Below are 18,020 nucleotides of genomic sequence, written 5' to 3' on the forward strand. Positions count from 1 at the left end.
CTTTGTGCACATCAAACTAGGAATTTCACGTTTCTATTCAAAATCATACGTTTACACTGAAGCGTACAAGACTAGTGAAAACCCTGACAAACGTAGGTAGACGTTAAGAGATTATTGAGACTTTATAAGTTCTGCTTCTGTTTCATGGTATTGCACTGTTTTTCCCCAAATACGAGTGCCAGCCGAAAGCTAAACTCACCAGCTTTCTTTGCAGTTTTCGTTTTATGATGGCAACAAAAAACGCCTCCTTATCCAATCTGATAAAGTATAAATGAAGTTTTGTGAAACCATGCCCATAATATTTTAAAGGTGATGTACACCATCTGTGCGATGTGAGCATTTACTAATCAGACATTCTGTATGAGGTTGAGGAAAAATTGGACTATGTCGACAATTTCCCGGAAGAGACAAGAATTTTCCCCTTTTGGTCACCGTGGTGGCTTCCGGACCAATTGATGTCCCCAAAATAGTCGGTATCTTTTGGTTTAGAATCACAAACTGAACACTGACCGCAAATAACACATTTTTGGGGACGATGGTTTAAAACAGTGTAACGTGAGAAAAGCTAATACCGTAGCTGGTGTTGGAACAAACACGCCGTCTGTGGAGGTGGAGGAGATCATCTTTTTACCAAGTGCACTCTGTTGGAAGTGTCCGTATTATTTAACAAAAATACGGAAATCATCAGTACTCTTAAGTTCATAGGAAAGAGGCTGCATTTTCAGATCAAATAGAGGGAATACCCATAATTTCAGGAGAAGAAGGTTTTTCAATTTACGGGCAATTCTCTAAAAGCCAGTTATTTTATTGGGCTTCAGGGGAATACTCATTTTTTACTCCACCCTGTGAAAAATATCCGTACTTTGTGGTAACAATAATACCGTACTCCACGTTGACAGCTCCTGAGGTTATATAAGTAAAACTAGTGCATATGCCCAATGTCTTAATTACCTCAGGGGCGTGATTCCCTTTCCGAACACCAATCGTTGTCGACAGGGACTTTTAGTGAGGAATGACACTTGTAAAGAGACTACAACGCTTTAATACCAAATTTTGAAAAATGCATTGGAAGTGTTTTCATGAGATGCAGCAGTTCCATAACACCACTTATTCTGGGGTTTCGTGACTTTCGACCGTAAAGATTGTGGTGGTGTAGTCGTATAACAAGCAGAAGATCAGTGTAGCAGGTGATTTAATACCATGAAGATGGCATTTCTGAACAAAAGCGACAAAGTATGAAATTCATTACAATTGAGGAAAACCGGTGGTTGGAAAAAATGGACTATGTCGACATTTTTCAGAAGAGACAGGATTTCTCCCTTTTTCCCCCACAAACAAGCCTTTATTCAAGTTTCTCTTGCATGCTACATTAAATCAGGAAAAGAAAACATACAAGTTTTTGATTTATACTAGTTAATTAAACAGCAAGGAGAAAGGGTCCCATCTAGTGTTTTCGTTTAACCTGGATAAATAAAGCAATTAAGAAATTGATATATTATCATTAAAAATGATGCGCAACTCAAGCCAATATAGAAACGTTACGGCTCTTTGAGCTACAACGTTTTGAATGGATGAAATTCAGTAAAGTCATAAACTGATTGACAACTAAACACTATAAATGTTGGATTTAAACGAAACAAAGCTTTTCTGATTCAAAAGGGTTGTTAAGATTTAAAGAGTGGTCTAAGTGTGCAAACACTGTTCTGTTTGTAATATTCTTGAATACCAACTTTATTTTCGGTCCAGCTTGTAATTCTGATCATCTGGCTTGAAGAAAACGCAAACATAACATGTTTTATTTCGCATTAAAAACGGTTAATTTCGACTTCGTCACGAATGGTTTGGATCACATCAGAGGAAACGACATTCTACAATTGACTGGAGTCTTCATAACTTGTCACCGTTTTTACGAAGGGGCAAAATGGCTCCAAAACAAATTACTGAAATCACCCCAATTGCAATGATCTCTGCAGGGCAAAATGATTTAAACCGCGTATTGTGTTTTCGAAGAAAGGTTTATACACAAATTTTAGCCTTTTCATGTACACAAGAAAATGTTTGTTTACACCGTAAACAAATTTAACTGATTTCTATGACGACTATTTTGTGGGTTTATGTTACTTAATAAGATCGCTTAAATTCAAAATATGCGAAATACTGGGCAAATAAACGTTTACAATGATGACGAATTGCAAATTTCAATAAATTTATTGGAAATGATCTGAAAAACTCAACAACCTAGATTACAGAAAAATTGCCAGTGAAGACATTCTCCCATGACACTACGATATACAGTTATTGCCTTTGAAAGGTTGTGAATAAACAGGAAATAAATGCAGGCGTGTATATTCAAAAGGTAAAATTCAGCAGGTTACCCGAAGCCCATTACCAATTTTTATTTTGCGTCGTTACTTGATGTATAGATAGATCAGGCTCGGATCCGGATGACATGATCTAAGAGTCGTTGTAGCAGTCTTTGCTCCTATAAAAGTTAAGCAAACAGATTAGACATTCCAATGAACTCTGCATTCTCAGTGCATAGTAAGTCCCTTTGTACATCAGGCATTTCTCAATCAATGGTTGTCTGTTTCCGTGGAAATACAAGTCAAATCTATTCAGTCACCAACTGCAGACTATAGAGCTCATCAGGAGAAACCCAACAGTGTTTACATTCACTTTGTAATTTTCACGTGCGCTGTAAATATTTTAAATTTCCCCTCTTCTTCCAGTGTGCTTATCATACTCCAACCACAATCAGTGGCTGGGATACACAGTGAAAACAGTAAAGTGCTGTTTAACTTGAGTAGGCCTGCTTCACCTGTTGCCTCTGGCTTTGGACAAGCAGTGTAATACGTTTTGGGGCATTAATGTTGTACCGAAAAGACCTATTGCGCGCGCCAAGTTACGACATTAAATATCAACAAACACAGCATCCACAAAATGCAAAGTAGGTACCGTGCTCAGACTGCTGATGTGCTGGGTACTTGTTACAAAAGCCCTTTGGGGGGGTATAATTTTCTTCTTCTTAATTTATTTATTTTTTGGTAATTTGTTTGCAAAACTTTACAAAATGAAGGTTTGTTACGCGGGCACTTTATAATGTAATAATGTACATAATGTACAAGAACGATTTCAGATCAGAGAGGAAGTGCCGTTTCTTGGTCTGTGATTTCATAAAGGCCGCGCAGTATATTTTCTACTAACTTGGGGGGGGGCATTTCCCTCCCCTCGAGTTTCCAGAAGACATCATGGCTGCCGCGGCTTCAGACACACGGAGTCTGCATTTGATCACGCATTACTTTAGTTATGAAGAAACAGACAAAGTTATGAAGAAATAATTGCTTCTCTTGCTTGTAATCATATTATCAGTCTCAGCAAGCGTAACCTACACCGTAGATTGCGAGAACCTGGCCTTTATTGCCGAAGACAACACACAGACATTGTTGATGTTGCATGTTTTAAAGAAGGGCAGTTGAGTACCTTAGGGCAATTTTGTGGTTACTGGTGGACACACCTGAGGTCCCCTCAGAATGGCCTCTGTATAAGCCGACAAACGTTGCGCCATCTTCTTGGATTAATTACTATAGACCCAGAGGGAGTCGAGCAAAGAAGGCAACAGCAGCTACGGAGACGGTAATACAACGGCAGAGCTCCCACCCAAAAAAAGTTACAAACGGCAATGCCCGCTTGCCAAACCTTCGTTTCGTAAAGTTTCCAAAAACCCACAAAAATACAAAACAAATTACCCATAAGAAATTAAATACCAAAAAACGAACACACAAACAAACAAAAATACTCAAAAAAGGTTGGCACTAATGGGCTTTCGTACTATATCGTGATTTGGCTGTATTGTTTGTCAACAACACTCAAAGCACACGTTGCTATGGGGTTGATACCCACTATAGGTCACGTGATTTAGTGGGCGCAATCTATTGATCGTGGCAAGATCGAGTCCCCGATCTTATCTTTGTATGACAAGCATGCACAAGCATGTTGTGACCTGCGTGCACGTTGATATTCTGCCTCTGTGCGTTAAACCTGGAAGGAGGGCAAATGTATTGAGGGAACTTTAGTTCCTTAATGCTTCCCCAAAGGTTCGCTCAGAAGTTTGTGATTTTTTTCTGATTTGTTTGTTGGGCAGTAAACAAATGCAAGCGTCTGCCAAAAAGTCAAAACCATAAAATAAAAATCTGATAAAATGGTTTTCAATTCAGGTGTTGTTTGGTAATAAGTTCAGAAAGTATATTACCGTGACAAAGATTTTTGATTGAGAGCTCTTACAATATGGGAGAAGGAATTCTTGCCCTTAAATAAATACACAGGCTCTCTAACTTACGCGATAAAGTGGTTGTAGTAACGCTTACTGCACGAAGACCATTTGGGCTTAACCCTGACGTCGGTCGTTTCGGCGGCCATGATGTATCCAGAAGGTGGACAATTGTTTTGAAAGCTGTCATGACACATACCCAGACTGCAGTGAAGAAAATTTACGAAAAAAAAAGAGATGGGACACACAAAGAATTTCAAACCAGCCGTCTTGGTGTTACACTTTACGGTCAACCAATAACTTCATCAAAAAGGAAAACGTTCAGTTAATTGACCTTCGGAGTTTAAATTCTTGAAAAATATGCCCTCCGTGTACGTTACCTCCCTAGGCTCAAATAAACACTGCAAGTACTTGTACGTGAAAAGCTGTGAATGCTCTTTATGCATATATCAGTTGACCTATTTTCGGCAAATCTACTGTTGAGCTGATAAGAATGAACATTTTCGAACGTTATGCTGGTTCCATAGACCGAAATTGGGGAACCTCAGTTGTGCCTGTGTTATTTTTTTCAGTGTGCTTAATGGGAGAAGTTATTTCCATTATTTTAGTCACAAATTGGTGGTAACCAACTTACACGTACTTACGAGGTCATGGTTCTTGACTTAATCGTACCTGAATAGGGCTAGTTAAAGGTTTTCCTCGTTCCATTATTTGAAAACAATAGCATTGAATGGTTGTACGTGAGAACTGCCCTGTCGAAAACGGGGGTATAAAAAACTTGACCATGTCAGCTTTACCAGTATATGCATGTATAGCATTTATACTGACCACTGTTTGAGGCATTCTATGAACTGGCTTACTTGTGTCCGATTTCATGCGCAGCCGTGTCGGTCGCCACGTCAAAACCGAGGAAGCTTGAAATGGAAACTGCTTTTTCGTTGTCACATTCGCCCAGATTGGCCAGGCCAAGGGTATCTTCTGTGAAGGACCATCTGTTGGTTCACCAAAATGATGATTATCCATAACAGTTGTGAGACGTACTTTATTTAAACATAACTAGAGTATTCAGAACATTTGTCAGTAAGTCTTTGTGTTTTCGAAATTCCTATCGAATATGTTTTTAACGACAAATCTTAATACTGTTTGAAAACTTGAAAGAAAAGCTGAGAACATTCTGCATGATGCACAAAATGTGCTGGCAGCCAATATTGGAGGCCCAAAATAATGGACCTGCGACCTCTGGAACCGAGTATCAGACTTCAGCCTATTGGACTACCAAGCCCCCTGACGTGGTTCATCATGGGACGTTAGCTAGAGGCCTTAGATTCCGTGCACCATGTCCACCAGTCATCTTACGATGATTATTAGCTTTGCACCTATAGTCAGTTTGAATCTAAGTTTGGATCTACGTTTCTGTGATTATTGTATCCTCTTTGCGTAATCTTCGTCGGCCAAGTCCCCTCTGGACTCCATATGCCTGATCCTTTGCTGTTTGGAGAATGATTTAATGGCGTCGGAGTTTTTGCTAATAAAAGGCACCATTAATGGTGGGCTTGCCACTCGGTTCTAAGGCAACACTCCTTTTTCGGAACAATCCTTTTCTGTTTATTTTTGGCCTTTGGTATAGAAACAGTGTGTCAATTTGGTGAAATTACCCGCTCATCACGGCAGCATTGTCCCAGTGACGCTTATCCGAAGACGGGTACCTATTGTTTTGCAGCCACCCCTCGGCGTTTTCTAAAGACTCTTCAGGATCTGAGCTGGTCGTAAATCCAGGCTGTGGAGAAAGCAGGTGTTTGTCAGTGTGTGAATCTTAAGGTGGAAAATAGTAGGCGAGATCAGCGTAGTTGTGTATTATCCTGCGTTTTCGACATCTGTTAGGGTTGAAGTATAGTTTCTTTCAAGGTTTTCAACGGTTCATTCTGGTCTTATATGTTTATCCCTTCGCTAGGATTTCGTTTTTCTTTATTTTTACTAATAAGGATCACATTTCGTATGTGCATAAGAAAACCCTGAATTCACGACTTTGGTAATTCGGGCGTCTGTCTATTGTCTACAACTTTATTGGCTAAATTGTACGGTAGACAAGACTACAAAACTAGCATTTTTGTAGTGATTCCTCGGCGTTGAAATCTCCTGCATCTCAATAAGATTACTGCACCCTCTTTAGGCAAGAGAGTGAAAATCGCACTCTTTGAAGGAGTGAGCCCCTTACAACGCTACTCCAAAATAGTGGAAAGCCAATTCTAAAACGAGTGAAAAACACTCCAAAAGAGTGAATATCATTCAAAAGAGGAGCCATATAAAGGACAAAAACTCTTTTTCGCTCGCTGCCGTCCTATCCTAGCGAAATGATACCTTAATAAACTGGTTTGACAAGCCTTGGAATTACATGGAACAGCCTAAAACGATATTGCTGTAATAGCAGTAAAGACAGGCTCCTACAATAGGAATGGTTTAGTAAAAAGAAGTAAATGCGCACTTTTAAGCAGTTGGCATAAACTGAGCGATGACATTGTATGTAGGCCAATACCTGACTTGGCGTCAAGATTACCATGTGCACTAGTATGGGGACGAGGTTGGTTCCAGCCAGCGAATCGAGCTGCAGGACATTCTTCACCTATACCAAAGTGAATTCCAAAGGACTATCACTGTTTTCCTGTCAAGAAGTACGGGCAATGATACCACTGCGACCTACCTTCCCTTCCAATCTCAGCGAACTAATACTCAACAAGGTGGGTTGAACAGACTGGGAATTGAATACAATATCCTGAAAACAATATCCCCCTTAAACAGTAAATACTATAGCCTTAGCCCTATGCATGAGGAATTGTTTGGTAAAGAACAGACAATTGAAACTTTTGTCTATTGAGCAGAACCCCTTACTGACGGAATGTGATAAAGGACCATGTTTCAAAGTGACCCTGCGTGCTATCCAACTGAGGCCAGTCGACATTTAAAATTGACGACTTTTTACATGGCCAAGATGTTTTCAGCCACATGAGGCACCGGTATTAGCCCTCCTCTGATTGGTCACAACCAACAGGTAAAAGATGTCTTCAGCAATACATGTACATGCATATTGGTATGGTTCACACCTTATTGATCAGAAATTAATCTCACCGCATTAAAAAGTGTTGTGAGAGCTGTCTGGGTATTGCTGCCGCGTTGACTGTACAGCTTGGCGTCACCAATGACAGCAAGTTCGAGATACTTGGTGCCTTCTGGTCGGGTGTCTCTTTCAGTGCACCTGTACTCTTGCACTAACGTTAGGTAAAATACGACATGTTGAAAGGAATGGGAGAAAATTCATGGTCGACCGTTGTTGGACGATAAGCCAATGCATTTATTTGGTGAAAGAAATTAATCCTCACAACTAGTGGGTAAACCGCGTTCAACAATATGGCAAAAATAAATGACCAGTAATTGGACTATTTGTGGCAACTCCAGCTCCTGCCTCTGCTAAGTGCGTGTACACAAACGTTGAAGATTTGCTTGTGGCCTTGTTCAGAAACTGTATAGACTGATCCAAGCTAGTATGATAACAATGCAATAAAAATCGTAACTGACTTTGGATCATTTTCTTCTAAAGTACCTTCGAATTATAAAATGTTTATTCTCCCAAAGTTTGATCAAATCATGTAAAACTTGTCCAGTAAAATCACTGGACCAAGCCTCGTATAAAGTGTTCTCTCAGTTTTGCTGGTCACATGTTGGTCAGTAGGGGTAATTTCAATGAAACTTGTAACACACATTCGTACTTACATCCCTCTCCTGATTTTGAAAAAGGAGATTGTTTGGGAGACTACAATTGAAGGATTGTGAAAATATAGGCCAGGCGCATCTTTGGGTTTGGGGACTTCCAACTCTGGCACAGACACAAGTGTCATATTTTCTACTAGACTTCAGAAGTTCATATATTTTATTTTCTCAAATACATTGTTTTGATATAATATTTACAAAATTTGTCTCCACGGCTGTTTTATGTACTGTTTTCACTTGTTCAGTGCGTGTCGTAGGTTAAGAAAAGTGTTGGAAAGGCTATTTACGGGTGATATCCATGTTTTGTGAAGCATGTTAGCTCGAGTTGGAATTATAATTTTGATCAAATTGCTGTGGAAAAAAATCGATTTCAGAAGGGACCTCAAAAACCATGCTAAGGGTCGACACCCATTCTCCTTTACTGAAAGCATATCTTGCAAGGATCGCCTTTTGGAACGTACTTTTAATATTGTAGCGGAACAGTCAATTATTAGACAGTTTTACGCATTAGACAAGTTTATGGACGCTGGTGCACGTGCTCAAGCTCGCCGTGTTGCGCACAAATTGCGTAGGGCGGTGGTACCCGGCGCGGGTATATAAGCCTCTTCTGTCCCAGCGCTCTTTCGGGCTGCACGCTTGCTGACGCTGCGCCGCACTTTCCCGCTCTTCTTGTGCCCATCCTCCGCGTTTGTGCTCTGGTGACTGGGTTTGCATCGCGTGGAGCTGAGCCGAGCCGTGTACCAGGGTGAGTTGAACCCTTAAGTAGAGGCAAGAAGGAGGAATCTGCCCTGTTAGTTATCGTTGAGTTGTCCGCTACCCAGAAGCAGAAAATACACCTGATTAGGGAGCACCTACGTGTCTAATAAATAAATACATCGGTCTGTCCCGAAATGTATTGGCTTGATCCGTTGGTTATTTGTACCCGACCCCCTTGTTCGTGTGTGGTGTGAGCGCGTGAGAGTGTGCCCTGGTGCCTGGTGGTAGACTGCCCCACAACGAGTCTGCTCCCCCGGCCTTCTTATTAGACCGCTCGTAGGACGGCCAAGGCCCTACTCAGGGTACGTCCCCTTCCCAGGTTCGCCCGAAGGAAGTCGCCTACCCCATGTGGACGGCAACGTTGGTGAGTCCAGGGGAGGATTCCGCCACAATATTCATATGTCAGTATATTACTTAGTATACACATTATGTCTTTTTTGTCTTGTTTTGTCCAAAGATGAATCAATTAGCATAACAAAACCAGGTCTCAGGGGTAAAATGGGACATACAACACATACAAGGGCACTGACTGCTTTACAGGCATATCGTCAGTAATGACCTACTTTAATTTCGGCCACCGTATCTTATATAATTATGTCAACTTATTTACGGCTATTCTAATTACAGAGTAATTGCTGTTATTTGATTTACGTTTCGCTTGAGCTCAAGAGGAAATAAAACTTGGTCCTTTAACGTTTGCATATCAAGTCTCGCACTGAACTTACCTCGGACAGAGCACGAGGCACCTCTCTCTGGTCTATCTTTATAGGCAACGTGGGGGAGACCACGCCCAGTGTCTCTCTTGAAGGCGTGTTCGTCATCCAACGGCTCGATGTACGTCGGTCCAGTGGCGTGATTTATAACCGCCATCTTTAGGCAAAATGAAAAAAAGAATAAATGAACTTTGTTATCGATAAATCAATTTGATTTTCTCTGTAATTTGTTGTCTTTTTCTTTTTTTTTATATAGGGTTGCACAATGACCCTCTCCTTTCTCAAAATTATTACGTCGTGCGCTTTTTCTCTTTTTACTTTTTGACTCTTGAATAGAGTGTGGAATTTAAAAAAAAATAGTTGAAAACCTTTGCCTGGTAGCCACATGGGCTTGATTATTTATTAAAATTCACGGAAACTGTTTTTTGTTACCAACAATGCTTTGCAGAAAAAGCTCGTCGGACTTACCAAACCTGTGCAAGTGGTGACTGACACAAGAGAGTCAGCTTCCCCGACCACTCTGCCAGTGTAAATACAGTCGGTCCGGACAGGCACCTTGATGATGCCCCTGTCAGTGACGTATTCAGCTTCGAGGCCAGGTCTGATGTTACTGTCGTCGTGCTCCAGTGCCATGTGCAAATTCTCGCCGAATGCGGTGACATAAACGTCAAGGTGCGAAGTTGAAATGGCACTTCGAGCTACTCTGCGCTTGCTGTCAGCAATTGCATACTCCGGATACACTATCTCGTACTCAGGGGCTAAAAAATTGGGCAACACAAATTAAAGGTTATATAAACTCAATTATACTCCTTGAGACTCATAGTTTTGCTTCAGATTCGTAAGAAATAGCGTTTCTTGGAGCAACAGTCATTGTTCGAAAAATTTAGTGTAGTCCTTGGAACAGAAAGAACTTTTGATTTGATCTCACCAGACTCACCTTTTTCATGACTGTCGACACCAAAGTAACGCTGAAGTTCTTCGTCAGAAAACTTGTGTTTTGGCTATAAAATAAAAAGAGAAAAACTCAGAAAGCAGTGTATTATCATCCGATTTTTCTTAAAAGATTTTATTCTTCACATGTGAACTCCGCAGTCGCTCTCACTGCAGTTTTATCGGTTTTATTTTGAATGAAAACATTAAACGTTAATTCTATCCCAGGTAAATCACCGTCCTGCTGAATAGTGAATTGCAGATCACGTGACAGGAACTATTCGGTCAAAACATGGTGCGTGTGCACTGGCAAAAAAGTACCAGTGCAAAAGAACCGTACAGAAGCTAATTTTAACACAGACAATGAGTGTAAATGCTGACCACGTTTACATATACAGCTCAAGTCTTTCAACTACATGTATATGGATCATTTCATGAGGTTGGGGCACAATTTGTGACGGTGTGAATTGTTACATGGGTTCCGTGAAAGTGAACAGCTATTTCTCTGCATGTGGATTCCAAATTGTCATTGATATACATCTTGAAATGCTGAATACAGAGGTGTGTGTTAATTTACAGAGTAAATAACCTACTCAACAGGTCATAACAGATGGTAAAAGTTACCCATGTAACTAGGACACCGTCATAAAATTGTGCCCCAACTACATGGAATGACCTATATAGCAAAGACGTTTCTGATCTACGGCTTGTCATACCAACATAAAGACAAAAAATGAGCTTTCTTTCAAATAAAAGCAATTTCCTACGCATTCAAAAATACCTTATAAAGCATGAAGGTCATAACAATTTCTGTCTCATTCACTCTTTATGCTGGAGTGAGAAAAGAACATAGCGATTTGTAGAAGAGGATATATTCAGGCGTTGTAGAAAATAAGCAATGAATGCGCCACAGAAATAAGGAAAACAGTTTCATGTGATGACAGAGAAGAGGGGAACCATAGACATTCGTTGTTTGTATACTTAACTTTGCCCACTGGTAACTCTTTAGGTAAGTGTGCTACAGGCCTAGCTTGGCACATAAAAGCAGGCATGTGTTGTAAAAAACTAACGTAGGCGGATGCAAAAACCTACCAGAGGCTGTCCAGCCAAAACCTTTGCGGCGAGGCACAGGCAGAGAGCAAATGAGAGTATCATCGTAGCACGTCTTTGAACTCGGGATCGAATAACAATTTCAAGTCCACACAGCCCTTTTAAGGATTTTCTAGCCATATCAACAGTTTGTGAAAAAAAGTGTGCATTAACACACTCATTTAAACAGATCACTTGAGAATGTAATGAAATTGACGCTCTCTCAAATACAATGTATTAAAAAAACGTTTTCAATAAGTCTGGATGAGCTTTTCACCTGCAAATTTAACGGCCCAAGTTACAGCTCGTAAAATTTATTGGACTTTTTCAATAATTTTTAGAATGCATTTTTAAAGCCTGAGGGAATTGGTGCCCGCAATAAATATTTCCCATTAAACTTTTCGTATAAATTGACAGTGAGGAATTATTTTTGAAGTCTCTGAAAATTTCCTCGTTTACAGGAATTACCCATGATATATGGATCATTTCTAAAACTATAAACCTTGCATTTCAACCAAGTGACCTTACCTGGCCGGTTCTTCGTCCAAAATGACAAGAATTCTTGTTAGCCATGTTGACAGTCACCAAGCAGCTTCTTCCTGAAAGAGCCGCGGAGGGGAATTTTTAGAGGAACTCGTTGCGGTTTTTCTGAGACCATTTTGCAAAACTCGAACGTTCTCGCTCAGCGCGCAGTTTTCCGAGACGGGTCAGCCAAACAAATATACCATTTCCAGTGCGGTGCTCAATGTACGCGGGCTGGCACTTATATAGCCATGAACTTCAGATAACTTGCAAGAACAAAACCAAAGCTTTGATTGAGGTGCAACTTCTCATTTGTAATAATAAGGACGAGTTGTATGTGCATGTCGAGCCTTCAGAAAAACCGAGCTTGGCCAAGCCCATAGGGGGCGGAGTCCACCCCTGGCTGTGAGATGGGCAAAATAACCCAGCTCTTTGACGGTTTAAATCACCTTTATGGTATTCTATGGCTTGGTTAGCCATGGGTTTTGTGGCGTAAAGGGAAAATAATGGGTCACATATCAATATGCCAACTAGTGGGATGTTCCACTCTGTGCTGCACTAGGTAGATGGTTGGAGTTGTGAATTTTAGATGCAGCAAAAAAAAGGTTGATAAAATTATTGTCTTGTACATTTTTAGGGAATAAATGTAGGGATGTGAACTTTCTGTTCAGCATGAGACGATTAATTATTCATTAAGAGCACATATAATGTTGTGCTGTTCTTGCATCTTCTTTTTAGGGTTCTTACTCACTCGAGATGACCCTTTTTGAAAAAAGTCAGAATACATTTGGTTAAATGTGGAGTTCTGAAGAGTGTCCCCTGTAGAATTGTTAATTTATTTTGCCTCAATGTCACTTTCGTTCGAATCGTCAGAAATAGTGCTGTTTCTTCTAATTATCTTTGACGAATCATGGGGGGTTGGATGTCAACTCAGAAGAGTACGCGCGTGGTTTTGTCTCTCTTTCCAATGCGTTAAACCACTGAACAGGAAGATGAACCAGTGCATTCTTCACGAAAGTTTCGGCATTTTGGGGGTAAGTCATGTTCAAATTAGGCATGAGGTAACACTGTAGGACACAGAGAAGACGTTAGTTGATGTCAGTATTGTATATTTAATCAGAGTTTATAGATTTTGGTATGCACCATTCGTATGGAGTCGTCAAAGCTTTTCGAAGTTGAACGAACATGTGCACACTGGTGGCATACATGTACAGTGCTTGGGCTACATGTGCGAGGGCAGTGTAAATGAAACCCTAGTAATCCGCGCGCACAGTACAACTTGACTTCGTGCTGTTTAAGTGGACGCGCTGTGTTGACAGAAAATTTTTGTATCAGTTGTCAAAATATTTTTTTTGATGTTCATTCTGTAGTCCACAGCTAACTTACATGCACCGACAGCACTTTGGAAAAAGAAAATTAGCCAGAGTTGTACTGGGTAAGGCGGGCTTATTTAATCAGATTAACCTGTGTTAAACCTTAATCTATTTTGAATTAAAGGTATTTCGTTGACAGAGTTATTTTTTTATTATTGACCGGGTCATTCCTTTTCGTCATGAATTGCAATAAATCAGCGGCAATCAACAGCCACCAATATGAGTGTAATTACTTCTCTTCACGAGTGTGAACCATCAGCCACGGCATCGGCACATATAGTTTATCTGTGGTCCTTATTTGCGACGGAGGGGACAAAACTTTTTATGTAGCCTACCATGTCTGAAACTCCACCGAGGAAAAAAGATAAGCTACCGACCCGGTCTAGAATTTTCTACAAAGAAAAAAAATGATCTGCAGAAATGCCAAGAGAAAGCAAATAATTTCAACCCACTGTTTCCTCAAAGTAAAAAAAAAAATGAAAATCTTAGAATTACCAATACTGAGAAGGTCTTTTCCAAAGCTGAGACTGAGCGGTTGAGGAATCCCTAGGACTATCATTTATGTGTATAATATTTAGGTAACTTGGAGTAATTGATGGGGAATGAGTCAGTGATTGATGGAGAATTTATGTTTAAGTGGTTCGAGTTTACAGTGAATTAAGAGCTATTTGGGCTGGTTGAAATTTCTCTGAAAGTTGACACTTGTAAAGTGATGACCATTTAAATAGCAAACAAATCTGCAGTAGTTTGGGAGAAGTCGTTTTGTAGGGATGGGGTCAAAATAGAAAGTGCAAAACTCAACAACTGACAGACTAAAGTGCATATTCTTGGATTCCATTCAATTGAAATGCTAGATTGCTATGGGTCTGTAACTACTTTATGATGAAATGCCTCGTACTAAGTCTGTTTTTTTCTTGTTTTGAATATTCATTAGCTACAACTAAAATGATTGTCGATTAATCAAGGCTGACAGAGAAGTTAACGCAAATAATTTGAATGTGGATTTCTTATTAATATGTGACGTTGAGGTACAAGGCATGGTATTGGAATGCAGGGGCTGGTTGTGTCTGGTATAATTAAATAAATGGGGGAAGAAATTAGCAATTGCACGAGTTGAAGCTGATACTACAGTACATTGTTAACATAATGGTCGAAAAAAAGTATAAGTTTAACGGCAGGTTTCACTTTGAGTTTTGATATGAAAGCGCGTATAAGTGGGCCTACCATGAGAAACAGGAAGATATTTGCAGAGTAGTCTGAATGAGGTCTGAACGGAATTGAAAGAAATTTGCAAGTGGTTTGCTGGTTCATGTACCACGGAACACGGAAGGGGCTGCTTTAGTATACTTATGAAAAACACTGATTTGATTAAGTACCAGCGTAGTGAGAAAGGAAGGTGTTGTAGAAAACAATGGATGTTTCACATTCAGACCGCAGGAATACTTTCATCCGGTGAAAGATTGGTCGTTCCAGTCAGAGAGGCGAGCCATTCCAATAACCATTCCAAAAGCATTAGTTATTCATATTCTTCATTTGGCCCACGGCTACCGTTTCCATAGCTCGCAGTTGTGAAGCAGACTTCGTTGGGCGTATGCTATTCTTTAAGTAAGTACGATGTGCCTCTAAGAAAGCTTAGCAGAGGTGGTCTGACAAACGCAATTGCAGTGAGGCACGAAAAGGCCACGAGTTGACAGCGTCATCGTGCACTGCGCGTCTATCAACTCAGGATAGAACTTCCATCTATACGTGTGCCAAACCGTTGGACTTTCCAGGCCTAATAACTATTTCAGTTCATTTGAGATAAGAATTACAAAAACAGAGATGAGCACTAACACACTTTTTAAAACAAATCACTTGAAAATGTAATTAAAAATTCCATATTCTCAAACGCTATCTCAAACGCTAAGTAGCAAAAATTGCCAATAACGTCTGGAGTAGAGCTATACGGTCAAAGTTACCAGCCAAAATTAATATCTAGTTGACCTTGATACGATTGGTGTCAGGAGTTAGTATTTCAAATTAAATTTTCAGTATGACTGGTAGACGGGAATTGCTTTTCAAGTTCATCAGAATGTCCTGGTTTGCAGGAACTGACCATGAAAATGACCATGCCTCAAGTAATAATCCTTATATTGCAATTTCGCATCCTTATTAGCACTAGGCAAGCTGTCAGACAGAATTCTTGGTCAGCAATTAGCCGACTCGGAATCCCAACAGCACATGCCCAAAATGAGGCGCACCTGAGGTCATGCGGACGTGAGAATGAGGTCTGTCCAATCAACGCAGACCTACGCAGACTCGCGCAGTGCTTTATCCGGAATGACCTTGCTATAGGGCATGAAAGTAAAAGGTCACACAGCGAGCTTCTGGAACCCTTGCGCGGTCCTCTTATGGGGATTTTACGTTGGGCCGTCCTATCACGTTTAATAATTTTTGGAAGAATAATTCCTTACTGAAACCGCCCTATGGAACGCTCATGTTGGAATTTTACCTTTGTCTTCCTCAAGTAATATCTGGGAAAAGCTTTATTCAGATATGTAAAAACGAGTTTTCTTAACAACCTTTCACTTCCGGTGATATCGTACCTTGGTCTCCATGTTCATGCACGTTTGTTTTCACTGCCCGTGCTTACGTGAAAATGAGATTGTATAACGTTGCAAAGATTTACCTACTTGCAGTCGATGGGTTCCAGATTTTGTTGAGTTGACATTACGCAGTTGCTGTCAGAAAAGGTTAGATAAAAGATCAGAATCTTTCGTAATTGAAGAAGAATATTGCTTCAGGTTTACTACTTATAAATTATAAGACTGTTTCGAATATTTTGATCTGTTTTTATTTCGGTTTTTACCGACGGACTACCATAAAATTTCAAACCATAAGTATTCAACTGTGTACGAGACTGGCGCATTGCACTGTTCTTCATGTATTTTAGATTTTCGGAAGTGATGGGTCAGTTTTTGGCAGGATATTTCTCTTTTAGGTCTGGTGATTTTTCAGTTTCTATAAATTGATATACTAGCAAATATTTTCCAAAGCCCCTTTTCCGAGTTGGATTTTTTAAGAAGTAACTGAACGAAAAAATTCTAAATTTTTTTTAACGTTGTTTTTCCTATCCAAGGGTTCCGGAAGCGCGCCATCAGGGGTCAACTTTTAGGCTCTATTACAGAAATATCGAACTGGCGATTTTCGATGTGACAGGTGCCAAGAGATTGATCTAGGGGGTCCTTGTACCTTTTTTTTCATGTCCCTCCGTCACGATGGCAAGTGGACACCACGCCACAAAGAACAGTCTCGGGCAGCCGATGATCCTCCATCGTAAGGGCCAATATATTTAAACTTCAACCGATTTTCCCGCCAAAATTCATGTTCAAAGCAATTTGTTTCCAGAAGGACCTCTTAGTGCAATGATGTTTCAGTAAGGACTTTGCAGCATCGACTCAACGAAATGTGGTTTGATGCCTCTGAAAGCAAGGAATGAAAGCTAAAGAAGATGAACAAAGGGTTGTAGAGAACAATCAATGCCTCACGTTGAAATGGAAGACATAGTTGGTGACCTTAAAAGAGGCGAACCACTGCATCCAAAAACATTTATTTATTTACTTAGACCTGCTTGCTGGCGAGCTTTCTCTCCAACACGTTAACAACATGCAGTTGTTCAGCAGGCCTAGCTCAGCATATGCAAGTACGTCGTGGGCCTTCTCTCACAAAAGCTATGATAGGCCCATAAGAAAGCAACGAGGAACAACGAGAAAGCGAGTGATAGGGTCATTGTGGTACTTCTTCCACCTCAAGGTCTAAGTAATCTAGCTATCCCGAACTTTTCTAAAGGATATTTAGCTGCACCAAGTGTTTTAATGACATCAGTACACTAATTACACGAAAACAATTGAATATATTTAAAACGCTCACGCTATTTTAAACGAAAAGCATCAAAAAAGTTGTGAAGCGTTATACCAGCAAATATACCAGCCAACTTTAATACCTTGAAAACTTTATTGAAACCTTTTTAATGAAAAATTGTGAGAGTCCAATTTCGACAACTCTAGTCAACTGGCGCCAGCAATGAATAATTACAATTTACCTTTCAATATTAATGGTAAAGAAGAATTGCTCTTGAAGTTCCTCGAAATAGCGTTGTTTACTTGAATTGACAATGATATCAACAATTTATCAAGTTTTAATTCCATTTCAAACAACCGTTGTTTATCGGCACTGGGCTAGTTGTGCATCAGGTAGGAATCACCATGTAGCTTAGTTTTACTAATAAATATTGGCCTTGGTTCTTGAAGGACTCCACAACGTAACGGTGCAAAGGAAATGGCGCATATATAAAAACCCAAATAAGGTGCATATTCTCGTATTGCACTGAAAAACATTAAACCTCTTTGGTTCAGTAATCAATACATATATATGAGATCGGACATGGTTCTTTTCGTATGCTTTGATACGTTGTATCTCATGGTGCTCTTTATTAATAAGCAGCCTCCCACCTACGTCCTTTAACATCCTCCTCTATCTCTGTTCCTGTCGGCTATCGTCTTGCCTTCTTTTTAAGATGTTACAGTTAGACCTAAGTTATTTTTTAATAAATAGCAACACTGATATTTT

General features: G+C 40.1%; 1 protein-coding gene across 1 annotated transcript; it reads right to left on the bottom strand.

Moving 5' to 3' along the window:
* Positions 1-1,293: 1,293 nt before the first annotated feature.
* Positions 1,294-11,645, bottom strand: LOC110985271 (A disintegrin and metalloproteinase with thrombospondin motifs 14-like). Its single transcript, XM_022246181.2, has 10 exons — positions 11,521-11,645; positions 10,436-10,499; positions 9,967-10,256; positions 9,511-9,655; positions 7,391-7,530; positions 6,801-6,887; positions 5,923-6,044; positions 5,128-5,259; positions 4,337-4,471; positions 1,294-2,482 (listed from the first exon to the last, which is right to left on the bottom strand). The coding sequence occupies exons 1-10, from the start codon at positions 11,581-11,583 to the stop codon at positions 2,455-2,457; spliced, it is 1,206 nt and encodes a 401-aa protein (XP_022101873.2). The 5' UTR covers positions 11,584-11,645; the 3' UTR covers positions 1,294-2,454.
* Positions 11,646-18,020: the final 6,375 nt, after the last annotated feature.

The sequence above is a fragment of the Acanthaster planci genome, linkage group LG16 (assembly GCF_054643075.1).
Source record: "Acanthaster planci isolate LZ-2023a linkage group LG16, COTS_SCS, whole genome shotgun sequence".
Lineage (NCBI taxonomy): Eukaryota > Metazoa > Echinodermata > Asteroidea > Valvatida > Acanthasteridae > Acanthaster > Acanthaster planci.